This window comes from Dipodomys merriami, unplaced genomic scaffold (genome assembly GCF_024711535.1).
Source record: "Dipodomys merriami isolate MVZ:Mamm:240054 unplaced genomic scaffold, mDipMer1.0.p SCAF_21, whole genome shotgun sequence".
Taxonomy (NCBI): domain Eukaryota; kingdom Metazoa; phylum Chordata; class Mammalia; order Rodentia; family Heteromyidae; genus Dipodomys; species Dipodomys merriami.
The window spans coordinates 18574887-18595867 of record NW_027203493.1 but is presented as its reverse complement, the minus strand read 5'-3'; the positions used below and the strand labels follow the sequence as shown (position 1 = coordinate 18595867).

General features: G+C 45.5%; 1 protein-coding gene across 1 annotated transcript; it reads left to right on the top strand.

Moving 5' to 3' along the window:
• Positions 1 to 8978: 8978 nt before the first annotated feature.
• Rcn1 (reticulocalbin 1) lies at positions 8979 to 20736 on the top strand. Its single transcript, XM_070032659.1, has 6 exons — positions 8979 to 9330; positions 14110 to 14303; positions 15198 to 15376; positions 15826 to 15886; positions 18551 to 18750; positions 19673 to 20736. The coding sequence occupies exons 1-6, from the start codon at positions 9077 to 9079 to the stop codon at positions 19778 to 19780; spliced, it is 996 nt and encodes a 331-aa protein (XP_069888760.1). The 5' UTR covers positions 8979 to 9076; the 3' UTR covers positions 19781 to 20736.
• Positions 20737 to 20981: the final 245 nt, after the last annotated feature.

The following is a 20981-nucleotide window of genomic DNA, read 5'->3' as shown; positions in this document are numbered from 1 at the left end:
TTGAACTCTAATTTCTTCCCATTACAGAAACTCAAGACTCATCCATTATGTTACTTCCTCCATTTCGTTATTTGTCTATGACCAAAATATTACTGTCAAACTATTTCTATCCACTCCTGTCACCTCCACTACCACCACCTTCTATCAAGATTTCCACTTCTCACCTTTCACCTCCTAGGACTAGCCTAGAAGGGAGTGGGATTCAGGCCAATCTAAGATCACGAGGTTCATCCAAACTATTGACCTTGATAAGGATCCACTCCATCGTGTCATCTTTCATTGACAAAAACCCCTAAATTGAATTTGAATGATGTTCATTCAAATGTTCAGCTAGGCACTGGTGGCTCACACCTGTAATCCTAGCTACTCAGGAGCCTGAGATCTGAGGATTGTAATTCAAAGCCAGCCCTGGCAGGAAAGTCCATGAAATTCATATCTCCAATTAACCACCCAAAAGCCAGAAGTGGAACTGTGGTTCCATTGGTAGAGGGCTAGCCTTGAGCAAAAAAGCTCAGGGACAGTGCCCAGGCCTTGAGTTTAAGCCCTAGGACAGACAGACAGACAGACAGACAGACACACACACACACACACACACACACACACACACACACACACACACACACACACACACACACACACACACACACACACACACCCCATGTTATTCACTATGAAGCCTTTCACCCCAAAGGAGTGGGGAGTGGTCCAAGGCAGACACTCTATACCCCTGCCCAGGGGATAGGCTTGATAACTGGTCTCTACAATTCACTCTTTCCTTTAGAGAATAGGTTGTCCCTAAGCCAACCTTCCATAAAAGAATGATCTTTTGTGAAGTGGAAATGCAGATAATGTTCTCTACTTAAAATTTGGTAATGATTTCCTATTGATCTCAGAATTCAGGTATAGAAAAGCAATTTAAGTCACCCACCATATAAATAGGAGGCATGGTCTATTCCCCTCTTCCTTGTCATTATAGCACTTTGACTGTGAGTAATAGAAAGATGACTTCAATCTTGTTTGAATGGTTAGGGATTTAATAATCTCGTATGACAGAAAGTTCTCTGGTAAGATGGCCTCTGGGGCTACTTCACTCAGAAACTCAACTATATCAAGGAAGAAGATTCTTGCCATGTCTCTCTGCCATTCTGAGAGGAAAAGACATTTGTAGCCGTTCTGGATCTCACATTCTGCTTTGGCAAAACTCAGGGGACCAAATTGGGGCCAACTTTTCTTGTGATTCTTTTTTTTTTTTTTTTTTTTTTGTCAGTAGTGGAGCTTGAACTCCAGGTCTGGGCACTGTCCCGGAGCTTTTACTCTGGGTTGAGGCTCTATCACATTGAGCCACTTCCGGTTTTGGGGAGGCTCACTGGAGTAGCTAGGATTACAGGCCTGAGCCACCAGTGCCCCACTGGTGACTCATTCTTAATAGGAAGAAAATTTCTTTCTCTCCTCATTGGCCAGAATTGGGTCCCATTGTTTATGACTAAGCTAAAGCAGCAAATTATATCCCACTGATAAGAGAAGCTCTGGAGGTGCAAGTGGCTTTACAACTTCCTAGAGGTTAAAAGAACTTCATTTTTCTGGCCCACTGTTAGTGCCAGGGAGGCCTTAGAGCTTCGTCTTGCAAGGGGAGAGATGGGGAAACTGTATTTTCCATGTACTGAGAGCAGAGCACAGATCTTCTGCATCTAACTTGCCAAGCTTCCAGGGGTTGGTAAGGACCCTTAGGGAAACAAGGCAACTTTTCTAATTGCCTACTGACAGGGTGTTAGGTTTCATCCATTCAGAGTAAGAAATCCAATGCTATAGGGCAGGCCAGGTAAATCCAATCCCTTTATTCTTCAAGAGCTAAAACAAATTTCCCCTTGTCTTTTTCTCCTTTCCTTTCTTTTCCTTTCTCTTTCCTTTCTTCCTTCCTTCCCTCTTTCTCTCTTTCCCTCTCCTTTCTCTCTTTCCTGTCCTCTTCTTTATTCCTCTGCCTGTAGTCCTCCTTCTTTTTCTGACATTTGCAGTCAGACCTTTATTTAAAGTTAATCCTAGCTGAAAGCAAATAGGCTCATACTGTGTCCTCCCTGCCAACTTTTAGCTTGCAATAAATCCCACCTCCATTTAAAAAATGTCTGCCACCACTGCTGCTGTTGCTAACATCCTCCTTCCAGAGCCCCATTGCACTGCAGGCAGATGGATGCCATAGCCATCCTAACTTGACCCCAGCTGACGGTCTAACTATGGTCATTCCTACCTATTTCCTCATCCTTTGCTTTAATCTGAGTAGATCTTAACCTTGTCAATCTTCAGCACCCCTACCCTACCTCCTCACACACTGGAGGGGACTGACTCAGAACACCCGAGGGCCCACAGCTCCTCCTTCCTCCATCTCAGAATGCTGCCTGACTGTCCTTCTTTCCTGTCAACTCTTGATGAGTCACCCTCACAGCTCTTGGTTCTGGTCCCACCAGTTTTCCCTGGGGCAGAGATTAAGCAAGACAGAGCCCAGGGGCTCATGAGTATCTATGAGACATTCTAAGGGGGTTCATGGAGCTGCTGAAATGAATTCAGAGTCTTGTGCTTATGTAAAGTTTTAGATGAGAGTCCCTACCTTTCCTTTAATTACCAAGGGATCTACCAATCCCCGGCTTTGCTTTATCTATTTCCTTCACTGTCTCACTTTTGTTTTTTGTTTTTTGTTTTGTTTTGTTTTGTTTTTTGTTGGTCATGGGGCCTGAACTCTGGGCCTGGGCGCTGTCCCTCAGCTCTTCAACTCAAGGCTAGCACTCTACCACTTGAGCCACAGCACCACTTTCGGCTTTTTTTCTTTTTGCTTATGTGGTGCTGAGGAATCGAACCCAGGGCCTCATGCATGCAAGGCAAGCGCTCTATCACTGAGCCACCTTCCCAGCCCCTGGCTCACAAAGCTTCCCCTTTTCCACTGGTATTTTCCTCTCCATTTGCTTATAACCTTAGGGCATATCATGAAACAAAATTAATTGCCACGTATGTCAGCCTACGTGGACTACCATAACAAAATACCACAGGTTGAGTAGCTTAAACAACAGAAAAATGTATTTTCTCACATTCTGTAGGCAGGACATCGGAGATGAAGGTGCTGACCTAGCTGGTTCCTGGTGAAATCTTCCTGGCTTACAGATAGCTGTCTTCTCAGCAGATTGTCACATGATCACATGGCTTTTCCCCCAGTGCTTAAGTTCAAGGGCACTCTGGTCTTCCCTTTAGAAGGACACCAGTCCTATCAAATTACCTAGCTGCCTTCTACCAGGTTGTCACGTGATCACACGGCCTTTCCTCAGTGCTTACATTCTGGGGCATTCTGGTCTTCCCCTTATAAGATACCAGTCATATCAGATTATCCATCTGCTTATGAGGCTCTTGTTATATATAGCCAGGCTGGCCCTGAACTCAGTATTTTCCTGCCTTACCCTTCCAAGTTCTGGGATTATAGGAATATGTCACCAAGCCAACTTTTCTTTCAGGTCTTTGGATGTGAGAAATTGTCATTTTCCTTTATGATGTGCTGGGGTTTTTTTCCTATAAAGTTTTGTGAGCTTTTTCTTTGGGACAAAGTTACTTAGAAACAATTGCATCTTTTATGTTTTTAGGTTTGTTTAAGCATTTTTAGGAATGGTATCCATCTAGAATTGATATTACCTCGCCTCTGAAGCAAGATCTTATTAAGTTCTCTACCCAGTGTCCAGCAAATTACACATTTTTCGGTCTGACTGTATGATCCTGGTACTCACATTCCCTTTAACCCTTCACATTATCCATTCCTCCATCTCAGGGGCTCACCTCATCAGTGCTCTGCTAAATACTCAAGGGGGACACTCTGCAGATTTTAGGGTTCTTTCTGAAGATATCTCCTCCCTGGTATGCTAGCCTAAGAGATGACTTACTTGTTTTCTCTAGACGTTCATCTCTGTCACTTCAACTCAAGAAAGCTACAGGCTTCATCTTAGTTCTTCCACTTTGTACGATGGTTGCAAATTCTGTTCAGGGGAATAATCTGGGTAATCAGAGGATGACTTCTTTTCTTTCATTTTTTCTTTTTTTGTTTGCACTGATACTGGGGCTTGAACTCAGGGCCTTTCATGCCTGCTCGGCTTTTTCACTCAAGACTGGTGCTCTACCACTTGAGCCACACTTCCATGTCTGGCTTTTGGCTGGTTAATTGGATATAATAGTATATCAGATTTATCTGCTTGGGGTGGCTTTCAACTATGATTATCAGAGCTCAGCCTCCTAAGTAGGTAGGATTCCAGGCATGAGCTACTGGCGCCAATCTTAGGACTCACATTCTATATCAAAGTTTCCTTCATTGCTTGGTACCTAGCATCTTGAAAATCCTTCCTTCCTTCTTTCCTTCCTTCCTTTCTTCTTTCTTTCCTTTTTTATCCTTTATGTGTATTTGTCTCAAATGCCCTTCCCTTACTCTGTCTTGAGAAGCAGCAGAAATTTGGTACCAATTATGACTTGATTACTCACATAAATACAATTGGGGCACCTGTACTGGGTCGTTGGTATACAATGGTGAACCAAAAAGGATTTGATCTCTGGACTCATGGTAAATTTATCTTGTGGTAACCAATTTCTGTGAGACAGCAGTAAATATGCAAGTCCCTAGATTTATAAGCAAGGACATGAATTATACGGGATCATTTCTTTAAGGGACTTCAGAATTAGGAGGGACTGAAGCAAATTTGTTAGTACAAATCAGACTGTGAAAAACATTATGTGTGAGATGCAAAAGCTCTGGGCATTTTGAAGAAGTAATTGATTCTGATTCAAAGCATAAGGAAAAACATCATGGAGAAAGTGACAGCTGAGTTGGGGCTGGAAGAGTTCTTATGATTTTGAATAATGGAGCAGTCGAAGGAGGCAGAGATGCAGAAAGTGCTTTTAAACCCACACACAGAAGCAGTGAATTACATTTCCTGCTGGCATATACTGCCATCCCCGTGTTCTTTGCTCTGGAGGTTGCTGTGTATTTTCCAGGCCCAGTTAGGAATGAGAAACCTTTGGTCTACCAAGGGACATCTGGATATTTATAATATCACTCACAGGCTATACAAAATCATCAGTATCTATTATTTTGCACTGAAGTCTCAGTCTATTCAGATTGTTATAACAAAATACCATAGACTGGGTGGTGTTAGGTCTGCCAGGGGAAAATGACCCCTTCCCTTTGTTCTATCTCCATGCATGAGCACTTGGCCCTTCCTCGAAGTCCCTGCCCAGAACCTATAACCCAGGTAACTGGCACACCTGGGGACAGTGGGAGGTCTCCCAGGCTCTGAGAGCACTTCCTCATCCACTCCATTTAAACCTCCTTCTCACCCTCCCCTAGCTAATTCTCCTCCCTCCCCTCTGCTCCTTAAGTTCTCTCTTTGCATGCCTCCATCTGGTGCAGGCCAGAGGTTTGGTTCTCCTGATACATACAGGAAAATGGGCCATGGGAAGCCTATGAGAAGAATATTAGAAGCATTTGTGTCTGTCTCTATCCTGACCATCAGTACCAAATGACTTTGAGGGCAGGCCAGATGTTCCCCACCCCTGGGACTTTGCATTTCAGTTGCCTGTCATCAGATCCAGTGCAGGCATGGGATACCATTCTGCCATTGAGATGTGAAGAGAAGACTGATGCAAAAGTGTTTTTTGTTTTTGTTTTTGTCCCTGCCCCCAATACAGGGAAAAAACACTGCTTTGTTCCAGGCTGCTGAGAGGAAACCAAAACCAAAAATCCTGATTCCTTGATGTGCCTCAAGTCACAAGAACTAAACTGAAGTTGATATAACTGAAGACTTTTACATAAGATGATAAAGTTTTCCCATTGCCTTAAGTAACCTTTGGGATGGAATTTTGATCATGTTACCTGTAGCCCAATTCAGCAGATTTGAATACCTATTGATTCACTTATTGGAAACCTGTTTCCCTTTTGTACTGGTTCCACCCACTGCTACAGATTACTCTCTCTCTTCCTCATTATCCTGAATGGAGGTTACACTGGCCACTGCCAGTGGCTCAAGCCTAAAACCCTAGCTACTCAGTAGACTGAGATCTGAGGATTGGAGTTCAAAGCCAGCCCAGGTAGGGAAGTCCCTGAGAGTCTTATCCCCAATTAACCAAAAACACTGAGTGTGGAGGTGTGACTCAAGAGGTAGAATGCCAGCCTTCACTGAAAAGGCTAAAGGATAGGGTTCAGTTCCTGATTCAAGCCCCAGTAATGGCATTAAAAAATAATAATAAAGAAAGGAAGTTATACTAAGAGATGACAATGTATTCAATTAGTCTCACCATTCTGGCACAGGGGAGAAATGAAAGAGCAATTAGTCTGTGCAATACCTTGACTATTTGTATCATCACCTTTCCTGATCTTTTGGTTGAGAGGACTTACTGAGCTCTTCAGGGAGTGTAGAGGAGAGAGAGCATAAGCAAGCCCAGGGGAAATTACATCAATACTTCTGTATTCACAGCAGTGCTGGAATTCTCCAGTAATTCCCTCAAGAGCCAAGACTACCTCTGAGACAATCTGTTGGAAACCACTTGTGTCTGGCAGGAAATCAAATATAACAAGGAATAGGACATGCCTGCCGTCATTCTTAATAGTCCACATCAATCCCAGTGAGTCAGGCCAGTCCCTGGCAAAAACTTACAAATAAGCACACACCTTCCCATTCCCTACCAAATCCTTTTATTTTTCTAGCCTCACCCCTCCCTATAACTCCTCCCACCTCTTCCCAATTCAAATCCTGCTTGCCAGATAAGCCCATTATTGAAGGACATTTGAAGTTCTAAAACACCAAAAGTAATGTTCTTCTTTGATAGAAATCCTAGTCTCTAGACTGTCAAAGGAGGCCTTAAGCAGAGCACTCCTTAACTCAAGTCAACTTGAGGTCAGGTGAGGTGCCAAGGCCTGCATCGGAAGGTCTTACCTCCTGGAAGGTACAAGGGCATCAGGTCAGCTCCACTGTCCTCACCCTCTCCCCTAGCCACACTCACATTCCCACTCCTGCCTCCAGTTTATACCCCTTACCTCTAGTCTCAGATATTCCTTACTCCAGCAAGCATTCCCTGAGTGAGTGGTCTCTAAGTCTGAGACCTGTCCCTCTAACATTGCCCCTTAGTCCTGATTGCCTTCCTCTCTGATCGCTTGTCACATTCATTTGCCATTTGGGCAGGTATTCTGTTTACTGTATGGATGAACAAATGAACATCAGGATAAATGAACAACTACCTAGAAGCTATTCTGTACAGAGCATAGCTGTCTTACTTCCGCCATTGAATGTTGAATGCTCAGGACATGATAGGCCCACAGTAATCATTTGTGAATAAACTGAAAGCAGTTGTCCTAAGAAAGATCTTTGAGCTGGGTGCCAGTGGCTCACACCTATAATCAGGAGGCTGAGCTCATGCCTGTAACTCAGGAGGCTGAGCGCTAAGTCATGGTTCAAAGCCAGCTGGGGCAGGAAACTCCATGAAATTCTTATCTGCAATTAACCACCAGAAAACTGGAAGTGGCACTGTGGCTCAAGTGGTAGAGTACTCGCCTTGAGCTGAAGAGCTGAGGGACAGAGTCCAGGACCAGAGTTCAAGACCCATGGCTGACAAAAATGCCTTAACTGGCTTCTCAAAAAGGCAGAAGGTTGGGGCTGGGAAGATGGCTCAGGGGTAGAGTGCTGGCCTTGCATACATGCATGAGGCCCTGGGGTTGATTCCTCAGTATCACATAAGCAGAAAAAGCCGGAAGTGGCTGGTGGCTCAAGCAGTAGCCTTGAGCTGAAGAGCTGAGGGACAGCGCCCAGGCCCAGAGATTAGGCCCCACGACCGACCAAAAAAAAAGGTAGGCGGCACAGTCAGGAAGGTGGGTGAAGTGACCAGTAGATGGAGGATATTACTGGGGGCCCAGCTCTTCTCTCTTTGACCACCTTTTGTTTTAGGGACCCTTAACTAGAACTTCAGAAGTCTCTTTAGCCCCCTGACACTTTGGAGCTGTGTATGCATTTTATAGAAAAAGGGCCAACAGCTCCACTGTCCAATATGACCGTCACTAGCCACGTGAGGCTGTTAAAACTGAAAATACAATTCCTCTGTTAAGCTCCTTGTCCAATGCGGGGTGTTTAATATGTATAGAACATCCCAGGGAGAGAACATTTCCATCATCGCAGGAAGGTCCAAGGCACAGAACTTCTACTGGAAGCATCAATCTACAGGCAGGAATGATTTCACAGATGTGAGATTTCGATTGCTTTGGGGGGAAAAACAAAACCCAAAACAAAATTATCTGCACGGTCTATGCCCTAGGCCTGCGTTCCCCCTGGCTGCTGGGACGTCCCTGGGGGGAACGGATTCTCATCCCCCCCCCCACCCCCCACCCCCCCTCCCCGTCAGCTCCAAGCCAGACTTTACCCGGAGCCTGGCCCTCGGGGCGCCACGCCCATCCCGTCCCCTTCCAGTCGGCTGTACACGAAACCAGACTTCAGAGTGTGCAAAAGTAAAGACTCGGGTGGGCTTTAAAGTTCATCTGGGGCGCAGATGGCAGCGAGGTTCCGGGTCTTGGGTTGGAAGCCTGATGCCTTCACACTTCTCCGGAACTGGATAAAGAGATTTTTTTTTTTAAATCCTGGAACATCTGTTGCTTGACAAAGAACTTCTTCCCGGTTTCCCAGAGAGCGCTCCAGGGTCCCGCCCCGGCTCGTCCAGGGCCCGCCCCCTCGCGGGTGAGATCGCGGGGCGGGGCCGAGGGGAAACCCCAGCCCCGGACGCCCACCACCCCGGCCCGGGGCGACGTGGCTCCGCGGTCCCCGGCCTCCCCCGCGGCCGCCGCCGGCGCAGCGGCCAATGGGCGCGTGAGCGAGGCCCCCGCAGCCTCCCCGCGCCGGCGCGGGGCGCGCCCCTCCTCGGGGTACGGGGCGGGTCCTGCAGCGGCCGGGCCCCGCCCCAGCGGATCCCCACTCCCTCTCGCCCGCCCCCCCTCCGCCCGGCCCCCGTGCTCCGAGCCCCCCCATTCCGGAGCCACCGCTCCGGTCGGGTCGCTCCGCACCTCCTGCTCCTCCGGACAACGATGGCCAGCGGTGTCCGTGGCCGCCGCCTGGGGCTCGCCCTGGGGCTGCTGCTGGCCCTGGCGCTGGCTCCGCGGGCGCTGCGGGCCAAGCCCACGGTGCGCAAGGAGCGCGTGGTGCGGCCCGACTCGGAGCTGGGCGAGCGGCCGCCCGAAGACAACCAGAGCTTCCAGTACGATCACGAGGCCTTCCTGGGCAAGGAGGACTCCAAGACCTTCGATCAGCTCACCCCGGACGAGAGCAAGGAGAGGCTGGGGTGAGGCCGCGGCCCGGGCCGCTCTCGGGTAGTGGGGGGAGGTGGTGGGCGACGCAGGTGCCCGCGGGGACCCCCGGGCACCGGAGCCACGCGGGATCCCCCCCCCCCGCGCAAAGCGAAAGCGGAAATCGCCGTGTGTGGAGCCGGGGTCGGGGGTCGGCCGGGCCTGGGCCAAGTTGTCTGCGGACACCCCCCCTCCCCTCCCCCGGACCTCCGAGTGGAGGTCGGTGCCACACCCCGGCCTGGGCGGCTTCCCGCGGGGAACGTGGCAGCGGCCCCGCCGGAGCCGGGACGGAGCGGCCCGCCCCCTCCTCTTGGTTGCATCAGAAGGGAGGGGAGAGAGTCTACAAAAGAAGTTTGTCCACAGTGGCCCTTCAGTGCAGTTCTTGCCCACCCTTACAGTTCCTCGCTTCTTCCCACGTGGAGAGAGGAGGTTTCAGACCCTTGTTAAGGAATGGGATACAAGATGAAATGGCTTGATTCCGGGTCTGTAATCTGGGAACCGGGACTAATCGCCCCATAAATCTCGTGTCGGGATTTAAAAAGTCTGGTTGTTAAGTAGGGAAGGAAATTTGGGGGTTACAAGATGGTCTGGGGAAGAGTAAAAGGGGACAGAGATGGGAACTGGGCCTTTTGTTTCTGTTTCCAGCAAATGTCAGACACTTACATCGTTGGCAACTAGTTGTTAGGGGCAACCCCCCCCACAAAAATTTAGAGTGGGGCTGGGAAGGTGGCTCAGTGGTAGAGCGCTTGCCTTGCATGCATGAGGCCCTGGGTTCGATTCCTCAGCACCACATAAGCAGAAAAAAAAGCCAGAAGTGGCGCTGTGGCTCAAGTGGTAGAGGGCTAGCCTTGAGCTGAAGAGCTAAGGGACAGCACCCAGGCCCAGAGTTCAGGCCCCACAGCTGGACCCCCCCCCAAAAAAAACGAAACAAAACAAAACAAAAAACTATAGAGTGGTGGGGGTTCTTGAATTTAGCAGTAGTTTGGAACCCAAACCTGGGAAAGAAACAACCTAGAACTCTCAGTACACCCTGCCCTGGTTCTCCTCTGAGGAGAACTAGGGATACAGTTTGGTATTGTGTTGAGTTATCTAGAAACTAGCAGCCAGCTTGGGCCCAGAAGAGGCAGGGCTGGGGAGGATGTGCACGCGCCCATGCATGAACAGTGGCTATTGGCACTAGGGCTTCCAGAACCAGCTTCTTAGTGGTGGAGGATCTTCCTGTCTTGCTACAATTAAAAAGAACACAGCCACCCCTGTGCTTGCAAAGGCTACCCAAAGCCAGTATGTCCAGGTAGGATAGGAGGATAAATGATGCCTATTGTGTAGGTGTACCATCTGCAAGTTGTGATAAAAGGATCTTTGAACTTCAAAGTCACCTCCAAACAATTAACCTTTTATTTGGCAGAGAAGTACTTTCTCTTCTTGTTTGGAATTTAACAATAGAGACCATTAACAGATTCACTGTGTTGTGGGGCTTTGAGGCACTTGGTGACTGATTTGCTGTGTAACCCTGATGGTAGCCTTGGTGGGTGCTTTGTCCCTGAAGAGGCGTGGGGAGGTAGAGAAGGAAAGGACTGGGGACAGAGGAATTGGGAACTTTAGCTTTTGGTCCTGTAGTTTCATTTAATGCCTTCATCTTACCATTAGGTTAACCTAATAGTAAGAGCAAAGGCTGATTGAGGCAGTTGGTTTGGGTTTGATCTTTATCAAAAAAGTTTGGCTTCATTCATTTTATTCATGCAACAAACACGGGGCTGGCTTACTGTGTACCAGGCATCCATGTTTGACATCTGAGAGTTAAAAGATCAAACGTTATTGCTCTATGCCTTAAAGTGCTTCTATTGAAATGTGAAGGACAGATACCATACATAATTGGTGTAACAGTGGCATGTTAAAACCACTGCCAAGCACACCCAGGAAGAGTCCCTAGCCTTCGATCTGGAGAGGGAGACTTAGGAGCGTTCCATGTCACCGTATCAGAGCTTGCAGAATGCCCCAGAGGTTGTCAGGCATACAACAAGGGTTGGCATTTCAGAAGGAGCAGCCAATTTATAAAGGTTTTGAACTCTGTTCTGGGACAAGAGGGGTGATGGACCCCTTGAGGAACAGGAAAGGTGAAAAGGGAGTTGAGAGGGAAAAGTAGGGTAAGAATGGGACCAGTCTTGGTAAGGTGGAGATGAGATGCCATCCTACATGTTGTAGAAATGCCCTGATCCCAAACCTTGTTGGGAAAGTAGTTCTGACAACAGGATGGGGATTGGAACTGAGGCACAGGGCAGGCAGGGTTGAGGCAGGGAAAGGACAAGCATGAGCAGCAAGAGAGAATGAATCCAGACACCAGTACCACTCTGGCTCATTGTGGCAGAGGAGAAGGTGAAGGAAGCAAGAATGGCATCTGGGTCTCTGGCCTGAGCCATGGATAGGGAGCTACATTCATCCTTTCCTGGGCTACAGGCTGGGTGGGACTTTTGGAAATTCTGGGTCCCGCTTGGAAGAGGTGCTGAGTATGATAAACCACCTTCCTGTCCACAGCCTTCAGAGTCCCTTCCAAGCCTGGACTGGTGAGAGAAGATCTTCACAGGCAAATTTGTCCATACTGCCTGATCATTTCTAAAAATGAGATTCCTCCAAGGGCCCCTAGAGATGCCTAGGCCAGAGGTTTACAAATTACAGACCCAAAGATCACATGCAATCTCCAGCGGTGCCCTTCTGTACAGTCTTAGGGAAAAAAAATGACCCACTTGCCAACATTTAAATTATGAGTGATTTTACATACTGACCCAGATTCGTTTCATATACTGACCCAGATTACTTTCTCCTCACGTGCAGTCAGGCAGCCTCGGCTGGCATCTGACAAGGGATCTCTCAGTTGCCAGGTGCCACAGGCCTCTATTTTGTTACTTGTTGAATTTGTGGAGTTTTCCATCCACCCTTGACCTAGGTTGTTGCATATAGTAAGGAAAGACCCTCCTCCCCTCCTTTATTCCTTACCATCCTTTTTGGGAAGCCAGTTTACAGATGGGGAAACCGAAGCCCAGAGAGTCCTTCACATGTCCAAGGTCACACAGATAAAGTGAACCAGAGCCAGGACTCAGATTCTAGTGTTCAGAAGAAAGCACTCAGCTTTATCTATGTGACAGCCACCTTTTCCAGTATCTTCCAGGCTTGAGATTTTGCTAGACAGTTTGGATTATATTTGTCCTTCAAGTAATTATTGAGCCCCCATTGTGTGTCCAGCTGACCTATATCCTGGATCCTTATTTGTTGTAAATTAAATGCTATTCTGTCCTTTAAAGAGGGCTATATAATCTGATGTTGTTAGGTATTTGCTGATCAGAGATACTGTTCCGTGGTGGCTGTGGATTCCTGATGGACTTCTGCCACTCTGTGTGTACCCAGACTTGGAGCAGTGCCTGGTGGATAGGCTCAGCACTACTCAGTGTTGAAAGAAATTGCTGTGTCTTGTGGGGAAATCCTGGAGTCAACCCTGTGGACATGTCATGCTTAAGTTTTTCAGTCTCAAGACCTGTTAAATTGTGAAGTAAGGGACACTTTAAAGCTGTTAGTATTGTTCATATCTTCCAGAGAAACAGGAGATGGCACTTCCTAAGTTTTTAGGTAGGAGGTATTGACTGACGATTCACTCACCTTCACCCTGTTGCTTTATTTTGAGCCACTCCCAAAAGTTATGAGTTATAGAAGTACTAGTTATGAGCTAGGAAGAACTAAGGAATTCATTTTGTGTTTCTTCCAATGAATCAAAGATTAACTGTCCATCAGAACTTCTATTGGCAAGAAATTTTACCCCTGAAGTGAATAGAATTCCAGCCCCAAACAACAAAACAAAGTTATAGTTGGCTTGTATAGCCTCATCCCAGGTAAATGGACTACCCGTAGGGTGAAACTCCTTTTAAACATGGGGAATAGCAGTGGGAAACAACTTGAGATATCCTAGAGATTATATTCTTGCTTGGGAACATCTGGCTTAGAGATGGATATACAGTATGGTTGTGGTGTTTCCAACCTGAAATTGCTCTGAATTTGCATTTAGATGCCTTTGTAGAATCTACTGGCAAACCACTGTGACTTTGGCTGGCAGGGGAGACCAGGAGGCAGAAGTATCTTTACTGTTTAAGAGCTGAGTACAGGGGTCCTACAGTTGCTCATTTGGTTAAATTTCTGGATTAGCTTCCATGATCTACAGGTTCTTTCATCCTATGGACACTTTACACTTTGTCCAACAAGATCTGATTTCCTGCTTTGGGTTTTAAGTCTGTGACCCAATATGGTGGAACTAAAGACAAAAACAAATGACTTACTTGTCTTAGTTTACGCGTAATTTCCTATTTTTTGCATTGGAGTTGAGCTATAAATACTAATTATTAGCTAGGTGATCTTAGAAAGGTCATCCCATTTCTCTCTGGGTCTCAGTTTTCATTTGTCTAGGAGTTAGCCTACATTAGGAAACACTAATAAGTTTCATCTTCTAGGTCAACACAGTACCAGAGCACTGAGCTGAGAATTCTAGGGTCATATCTAGATTTATCAGGATGGAGGAACATGATCCATTAGCAGAGTCTGCCATTGGCACTATTTGGCAATGTGGGAAAGACATATTATCTTCGAAAAAGATAAACTTTAAGATCCTTCCCAGTACCATATATCATTGATTCTATTGCAATTTATGCATTAGATTATGCAAGGGTTTGATCTTTTGCTAGAGCAAGATCACACAAGCCTTGATAATAGCCTTGTGGGTTTTGTTTTAACTACAGGAAGATCGTGGATCGAATTGACAGTGATGGGGATGGCTTTGTCACTAGTGAGGAGCTGAAAGTTTGGATCAAACGGGTGCAGAAAAGATACATCTATGATAACGTCGCTAAAGTCTGGAAGGATTATGATAGGGACAAAGATGACAAAATTTCCTGGGAAGAATACAAACAAGCCACCTACGGCTACTACCTAGGTAAGAGGTGCTACAGAAGCAGTTATACAGGTGGGACTTAGGTAACAAGCTTCTTGCTGGAGACCCACTCCTCTCTCATTGTGGCCTTGGGTCAGATGACACAACTCTGAGGTAGAATCTATTGTATAACATCCTTCTCTGCTTATTGAGGATATACTGAACCGCGTACGTCAGGTGAAGTCATTCATGTTAGGAAGATATGAGACACTAATAGGCCATTGTCCTACTTGAACTTAATCTCAGAGGATCACAGAAAGGCAGTGTCTCTGTAATACAATTTCAAATTGCGACTCAAATTTAGGAAGTAAGGATTAAATATTCTGGGGCACTCAGGGAAGGCAGCCTCTTGGACCTCAGAGAATGGTGGGTAAAGTGCAGGAGTTGGAGTGGGAAGAGATATAGCACTGTACTGTTTGAAAGTAAGACACAGTAGGTTGGGGGAATGAGGAATGAGTATAGGCAAAGAATGGAGTACAAACCTATGAATGGCGCCTGATAGAGGCAGTGAGGAAACAGGCCTGAGGAGAACCAAGATGCACACACAGTCAGAGAGAACCTTGAAACCCAGACAAGTATTTAGGCAGGATGTATTGGGAACTAGGGATCCTGTGTATGTTATAGATCAAAGAAGGATATGATGACAATGGAATTCTGATTTTGTATGGAATAAACCATCTTAACACCTAGCTATCAAGCTTCTAAACATGTATTAGGCCCTTGATTATGGGATGACTTGGAGATACTAGAGCTGATCTAAAATAGGATCTTTTAAAGAACTCAGTATGTCAGGATCTTTAGTCTGATGTGTACAGTTTGGATGTGAAGGATTAGTGATCTGGAAGGAAGGACCTTCCTTAGTAGCACAATTTAAGTATTTCTGCATCCATCCTGTAGGCAATCCCACTGAGTTCCAAGATAGTTCCGATCATCACACCTTCAAAAAGATGCTGCCTCGTGATGAGAGAAGATTCAAGGCAGCAGACCTTGATGGAGATCTGATAATGACACGAGAGGAGTTCACTGCCTTTCTGCACCCTGAGGAGTTTGAGCATATGAAAGAAATTGTGGTTTTGGTAAGACCAATAAAGACCCTGGACTGGGAAAAATCTAGGTAGAAAGCTATATTTTGTTTCTTCTTCCAAGAGATTTATTTGTTTGTTTTTTTAAGCTTGAAAGGAATTAGAGAAAGACTGTGAAATCCAATAGGTTTAATGCCTGTCTACCCAAGAAGCTAGTCAGAACAAACTTGCTGCTGTAATAAATAGCCCCCAACAGAAACCATTTAACATAAAGTCTGTTTTTTACTCTACAACTCCACTATAGATGATCCCAGCCAGATGTATCTTTTGGACAGCTCCTTATATCCCTTCCATTTATGGTTTCATCGGCCCTCTCTGATAAATGTCTGGGAAGGTAAAGGAATGAGCCAAAAGTTGCCAAGCATTTTGTCATAAACTATGAACCAGAGAAGACAACATACAATGCTTAGATTCATTTAGAGCAATCTTGCATTGTTTCCTAGGAAACCCTGGAGGACATTGACAAGAACGGGGATGGGTTTGTGGACCAGGATGAGTACATTGGTGAGTTGCTGGACTGGGGTCACTCAGCTGTTCTTTCCACCCACACATTGAATGTTTTACCCCAGACTTCTTTCAACAGCTGCTACAAGTCTGCTGGTGTCACTACTGGGGTAGCCCCATGTGTCATATTAGTCCTGGTAGTAAACATAGGCTTCATTCAGTGGAGAAGAGGCCAACAGGCTGCCTGACCACTGGGCTGGTCAGCAGCTGGCTCCTTGGCTCTGAGAGTTCCCCTTCATCACACAGCCCTGGTTTGTCCTTGGAAAGTGGGATTGGAGAGGTGAGGCCAGAGTAGACAGTGGGAAGGGGAAGATTTTGAATTCAGATCATAGGTCGGCCCCGCCTAGAATCCCTGAGAAGGCATAGCTGTGACGACAGAACTACCTTGTGTTCTTGAGCTCTCTGCAGAAAGGCATCCTTCTCAGAAAGGCCACAGCTTCTTCCCAAGGCAGAATTGCCCAGTAATCCAGCTATATCTAGCGTTTGCTTCTGCAGGGCTTCAAGTAGGAATACAAGAAGTGTATGTTCATATGGCTGTGAGTGCTGGCAGCCTGAAAGTCAGATTTGCATGGAGTTAGAAGCCTCTAGAGCCCTTCCTGGTGTCACAGAATGTAAAGAACACAATGTAAAGAACTGGTGCCAGCAACAAGATAATTCCCATCTGACCCCCACCAACTACTGTGGCTCACTGCTCCAACTTCAGGCTGTCTGTTCACAACAACTCTTTCTTCCCTGTCTCTATTAGGAAAAAAGCTGGGAAATCATTGAATATGAAAGAGGGATGGGACCATTTGTTGGACATACACTTAAGAGGTAGCTAATTACCTGCAGAAGTAAAACTGGGTCTCGGTTGCTCTCAGTCTTTGGTTTTGTGGGTACATTATTTTGGCTACTCCATACACAAGGACAGGCAAAGTCATCACTCATCATTGGAAATTGTATTTAGTTCTGAGAGCTGAACACTGTTGCCTAGCTGTCATTGGTAACAGGTAGCTCTCGCTGCAGTAATTAAAGTGATCTTGATGGCACTTTATAGAATAATGATGCTGACAGCTACATCCTTGAAGCCTTCCTCTTATGAGGCACCTGTGGGAGGAAAGCATTCAGAGCCTGTGATGTGTCATGTGACAATGGTGGTAGAATTAGACTGACAGAAAGGACTGACTGATAAACAGTGTGGTACTTTTGATTAACAGTTCCCTGAACTCTGCCTTGTAATGGTGCGAGCTAGGGACAAAACTTTTTCAGGGGCTTAGCATGACGTAAGCATGTCATTCTGTATACTGGGCAAGAGAGGGGGAATAGGCTTAAAAATTAAATTTGGGGTGACATGTGCTTGGAAAGACCCTATTTCATCTTGCCTAACTGGCAGTATCTTTTCATTTCCAGGATGGCTTTCTCTTCTGTCAGGGCTAAGAGGAAAATGGCTAATGGGTGATACTAGTAAGAAGGGCATCAGAATCAGGAGCCCTTGGCTTGTCCATCCACCAGCTTTGTGACTCTGAAGGAGTCTTATAATCACTCAGTTTCCTTATCTGTAAAATGAGAATAAATAGCTCTTATCCTTACGGGACCAGATGAAGTTCTGGTTAGCTCATTCAAAAACCCTTTGTTAAAATGTACTCATTACCTGACTTGTATAAACCCCTCTGGATATCACCTTTACAATAACAATTTTTTTAAAAACCCTTTTGTCAGAAACAGTGTGACAGTATGTAAATATCAGGTGTCCGTCTCCTTGGATAGCTCCTCTTAAATAAATAAGAGCCATGATTCTTCTCGGTCTCTTTTGTCAGTCGTGGGGCTTGAACTCAGGCCCTGGGGCATACTTTTTTCCTCTGCTCCTGCTTTTACCTGCTCCTATCACATGACATTCCCCTTTCTCTTTCTCTTTCTCTGGATCTGTCTGACTGCCTGTCTTCTCTCCCATACTTTCTAAATTTCTCCATCAAAAGAAATAGGGCTTCTCTTTGCTAAGAAGACCCAGTGGTAGTCATTTCCTTCCCCTGCTGCTCTGCCTGTGGAGAGGAAGGAACTGTCCCAGAAAACTGCTAGAAGGATGAAATGAGATGTTCCGTGAAAGCCCTTGGAATGATAGAAATAATGATGCCAGTGAGCCCAGAGCCTAGGGAAGTACCCATGTTCCCAGGGCCCTCCCACTCAGACTGGCGGTGCGCTGCAGGCTGGGGCTGAGCCTCAGGTTCACCTGTAAGATATGAATAACAGTAGCGCCTATTTTACAAAACTTGCAAAGGAAATCAAATGAAAAAGAGTATGTAAAATACCGGACATGTGACCTGGACTATAGAAAGTGCTCCGTGTTGGTCATTGCTAGTTTTCATCTTTTAGTGCCATTTGATCATTGTGGTTTATCAATTATTATTTCCATTGTACAGACACACTGAGAGCTTTGTCACTGAGTTCAGTAACATAATCTCAATCCCTGAACTGAGTTAAGAGCTAAGATTCATCTTCTGGCTCCTAACGTCAGGTCTTGTCTTAGTGGCTTTCATGATGGGTCAGTCTAAGTACCTATTGCATGGCCTCCAGTTGTGACCTAGGTCTCATAATGGGTTAGTACCTCAAGGGTAGTATTTTTTTGGGGGGGGCAGGCTTTTACCTTCCTACGTGTGCTTTGTAACTAAGAACAACCTTCCTTTCTAGCTGATATGTTTTCCCATGAGGAGAGTGGCCCTGAGCCAGACTGGGTTTTGTCAGAACGGGAGCAGTTCAATGACTTCCGGGATCAGAACAAGGATGGGAAACTGGACAAGGATGAGATCCGACACTGGATCCTCCCTCAAGATTATGACCATGCACAGGCAGAAGCCAGGCACCTGGTGTATGAGTCAGACAAAAACAAGGTATTCTGCTTTTTGCTATCACATTGATCGAAAGGAGATGGTTTACGTAAGATTTGTGTTACTTGCTTCTTTGGCGATAGCATTGGCCAAGGTGGCTGTATCCTTGTTGATGTTTCTTGCCCTACAGTAGAGACTTGGAAACAATAGCTAATATCATGAAGGCCCACAGTGAACTCTAGGCTTTCCTAAATAGAGCTAGCTATGGGCTATAAATGTAAATGAAGTTGCCCAGCTAAGACTAAAGAACCACTCACTTGGTTTGATGTGGGCGGGACACGGATTGAAGAAGTAAGCCTCGCCTGTCCTGACATAAGTGTACTCATCCATTTACACACCGGAAACTTTTCAAACTTCGCAAGGAAGCCCATCCCACTTGAGAAAGGAGAGCTCCTTGGAGCCAGACAGGTTCAGGCAAGCTTCCTTCTCTAGAGCCAAGGCCAGCACTTCCCAATTGTCAAATAAGCAGGAATGTGGGTGCAGCCCAGTCATAGAGCATTTGCCTAGTACGTGGAGGGTCCTCAGCTAAGTCCTAAAACGCTGGAATAGATGATGGATAGATGGATGGAGCAGCTAAAACCTATAAGTAAGATTAAGACAAAATTCTTCTACTTCATCCCACTTTGCAGTTGCCACAAGGTCCCCAGAGTACAGACAAGTTTGGCCCTCAAGGGCAGTGGGGTTCCTCAGGGTTGCTTTGGGAACACCTGCACTGCTTGTAGATATTAATGGATTCCAGCTTCTGAGTCACCCAGGTACTGAGCCGGGACCCTTGAGTACAGCTTTTACAGCATGAAGTTATGCCATTTTGGAAGTGTGTGACAGTAGATGAAACATTTTAAATCAAAGATATAACAAATGTCTCACTGAACAACAGGTTCATGCTTACCTGGCCTCCCGTGATGGCTCTTCCCTCTCTTCACAGGATGAGAAACTAACTAAAGAGGAGATCTTGGACAACTGGAACATGTTTGTTGGAAGTCAAGCTACGAATTACGGAGAGGATCTCACAAAAAATCACGATGAACTCTGATGGACATTCATTGTAATGAGGCAGACTGTCTGAGATCTCTTACTGTCTTGGGTGGTTGCTATTTTCATCTGATTTACAGCAATTGTATCCCTAAAAAAGCATTATACCTCAGATTGGGGTAAAAAAAATTATTTTTCACTCCATATTTACTGGAAAGTGATCCTCACTTTTTTTCTCAGTAAGATTTCTAAAAACACATTAGAATCATAGCAAATTACAGTTCTCCATGGGGATACATTGCTACAGCATGACTTCCAAAGAGTTATTGTTTTTTTTTCCACTAAATGTAAGTAAAAGGGTAATGAAACTCGATAAAGTTCTGCTACTCAGAACTTTGTGGGGGGGGATGGTAGCATATATGGTGACTGCTGTGTATGTGAACTATCATATTTTTTAAAAAAAATATTTACCACTGTTAAACAGTCAGTGGTATTTCCTTAGACTTATTTCAGAGCAAGTCTAAGATTTTTGATTCTTTCTTGACCTATTTTGAACTGTTACTATAAGTGGTATACAAGTCTCTGTGCATTTTTCTGTAGGTGCATAATTAATCCACATTTTTGTTTGCTATTTTTATAAAAAGCAATCAAAAAAGATAATGTGAACAAGGAAGGAACTTTAGAAGTAGGGAAATGATGGAGGTCGGGCATTTGAAGAATTATACCAACATGGAGAGACCTTTAAGTATTTTTGAGAAGATTTTCTTTACATGGAAATGAGGTAGACCTGATCTTTGAAGTAGTGGCTAGAAATATAATCCATTTCCTCAGTGATTCTGAATTGAAATGAAGTTATGAGATTCTAGGGTATTCATCCAGTGAACTCACATCCTCAGCTCCACCTCAGGACGGCTTACACTATGGAAGTGGGACACAGTGATGTTCTGAGCCTTTGAGTGAATGATAAGAAATGATATATTGGAAACAATAGAATAAAGGATCATCTTGAGGATTTTCTACTGTGTCCTGTTGTGTTTGACCTCACTGATACTATTCGTGACAGCGTTTTTCATAAAGAATTAAATGGAGGGGTAAGTTGTGATGAATATGATTGTAAAGGATCTGGGGCCCTTAATGCATTTACTAGCATGTTTGGAATATAATCTGTATTTACTCCTTACTATAGGCTTATCATTTTCCCCTTTCTATGTAGTTAGACTATCTACAGGTTGTGTTTTGGTTGTTTTGGTGGTCCTGGGGTT

Coding starts and splice junctions, on each gene's coding strand:
- Rcn1 (XM_070032659.1), top strand. CDS start 9,077: ATGGCCAGCGGTGTCCGTGGCCGCCGCCTGGGGCTCGCCCTGGGGCTG. Junction 9,331..14,109: donor GAGAGCAAGGAGAGGCTGGG/GTGAGGCCGCGG, acceptor TTTTAACTACAG/GAAGATCGTGGATCGAATTG. Junction 18,751..19,672: donor ATGAGTCAGACAAAAACAAG/GTATTCTGCTTT, acceptor CTCTCTTCACAG/GATGAGAAACTAACTAAAGA.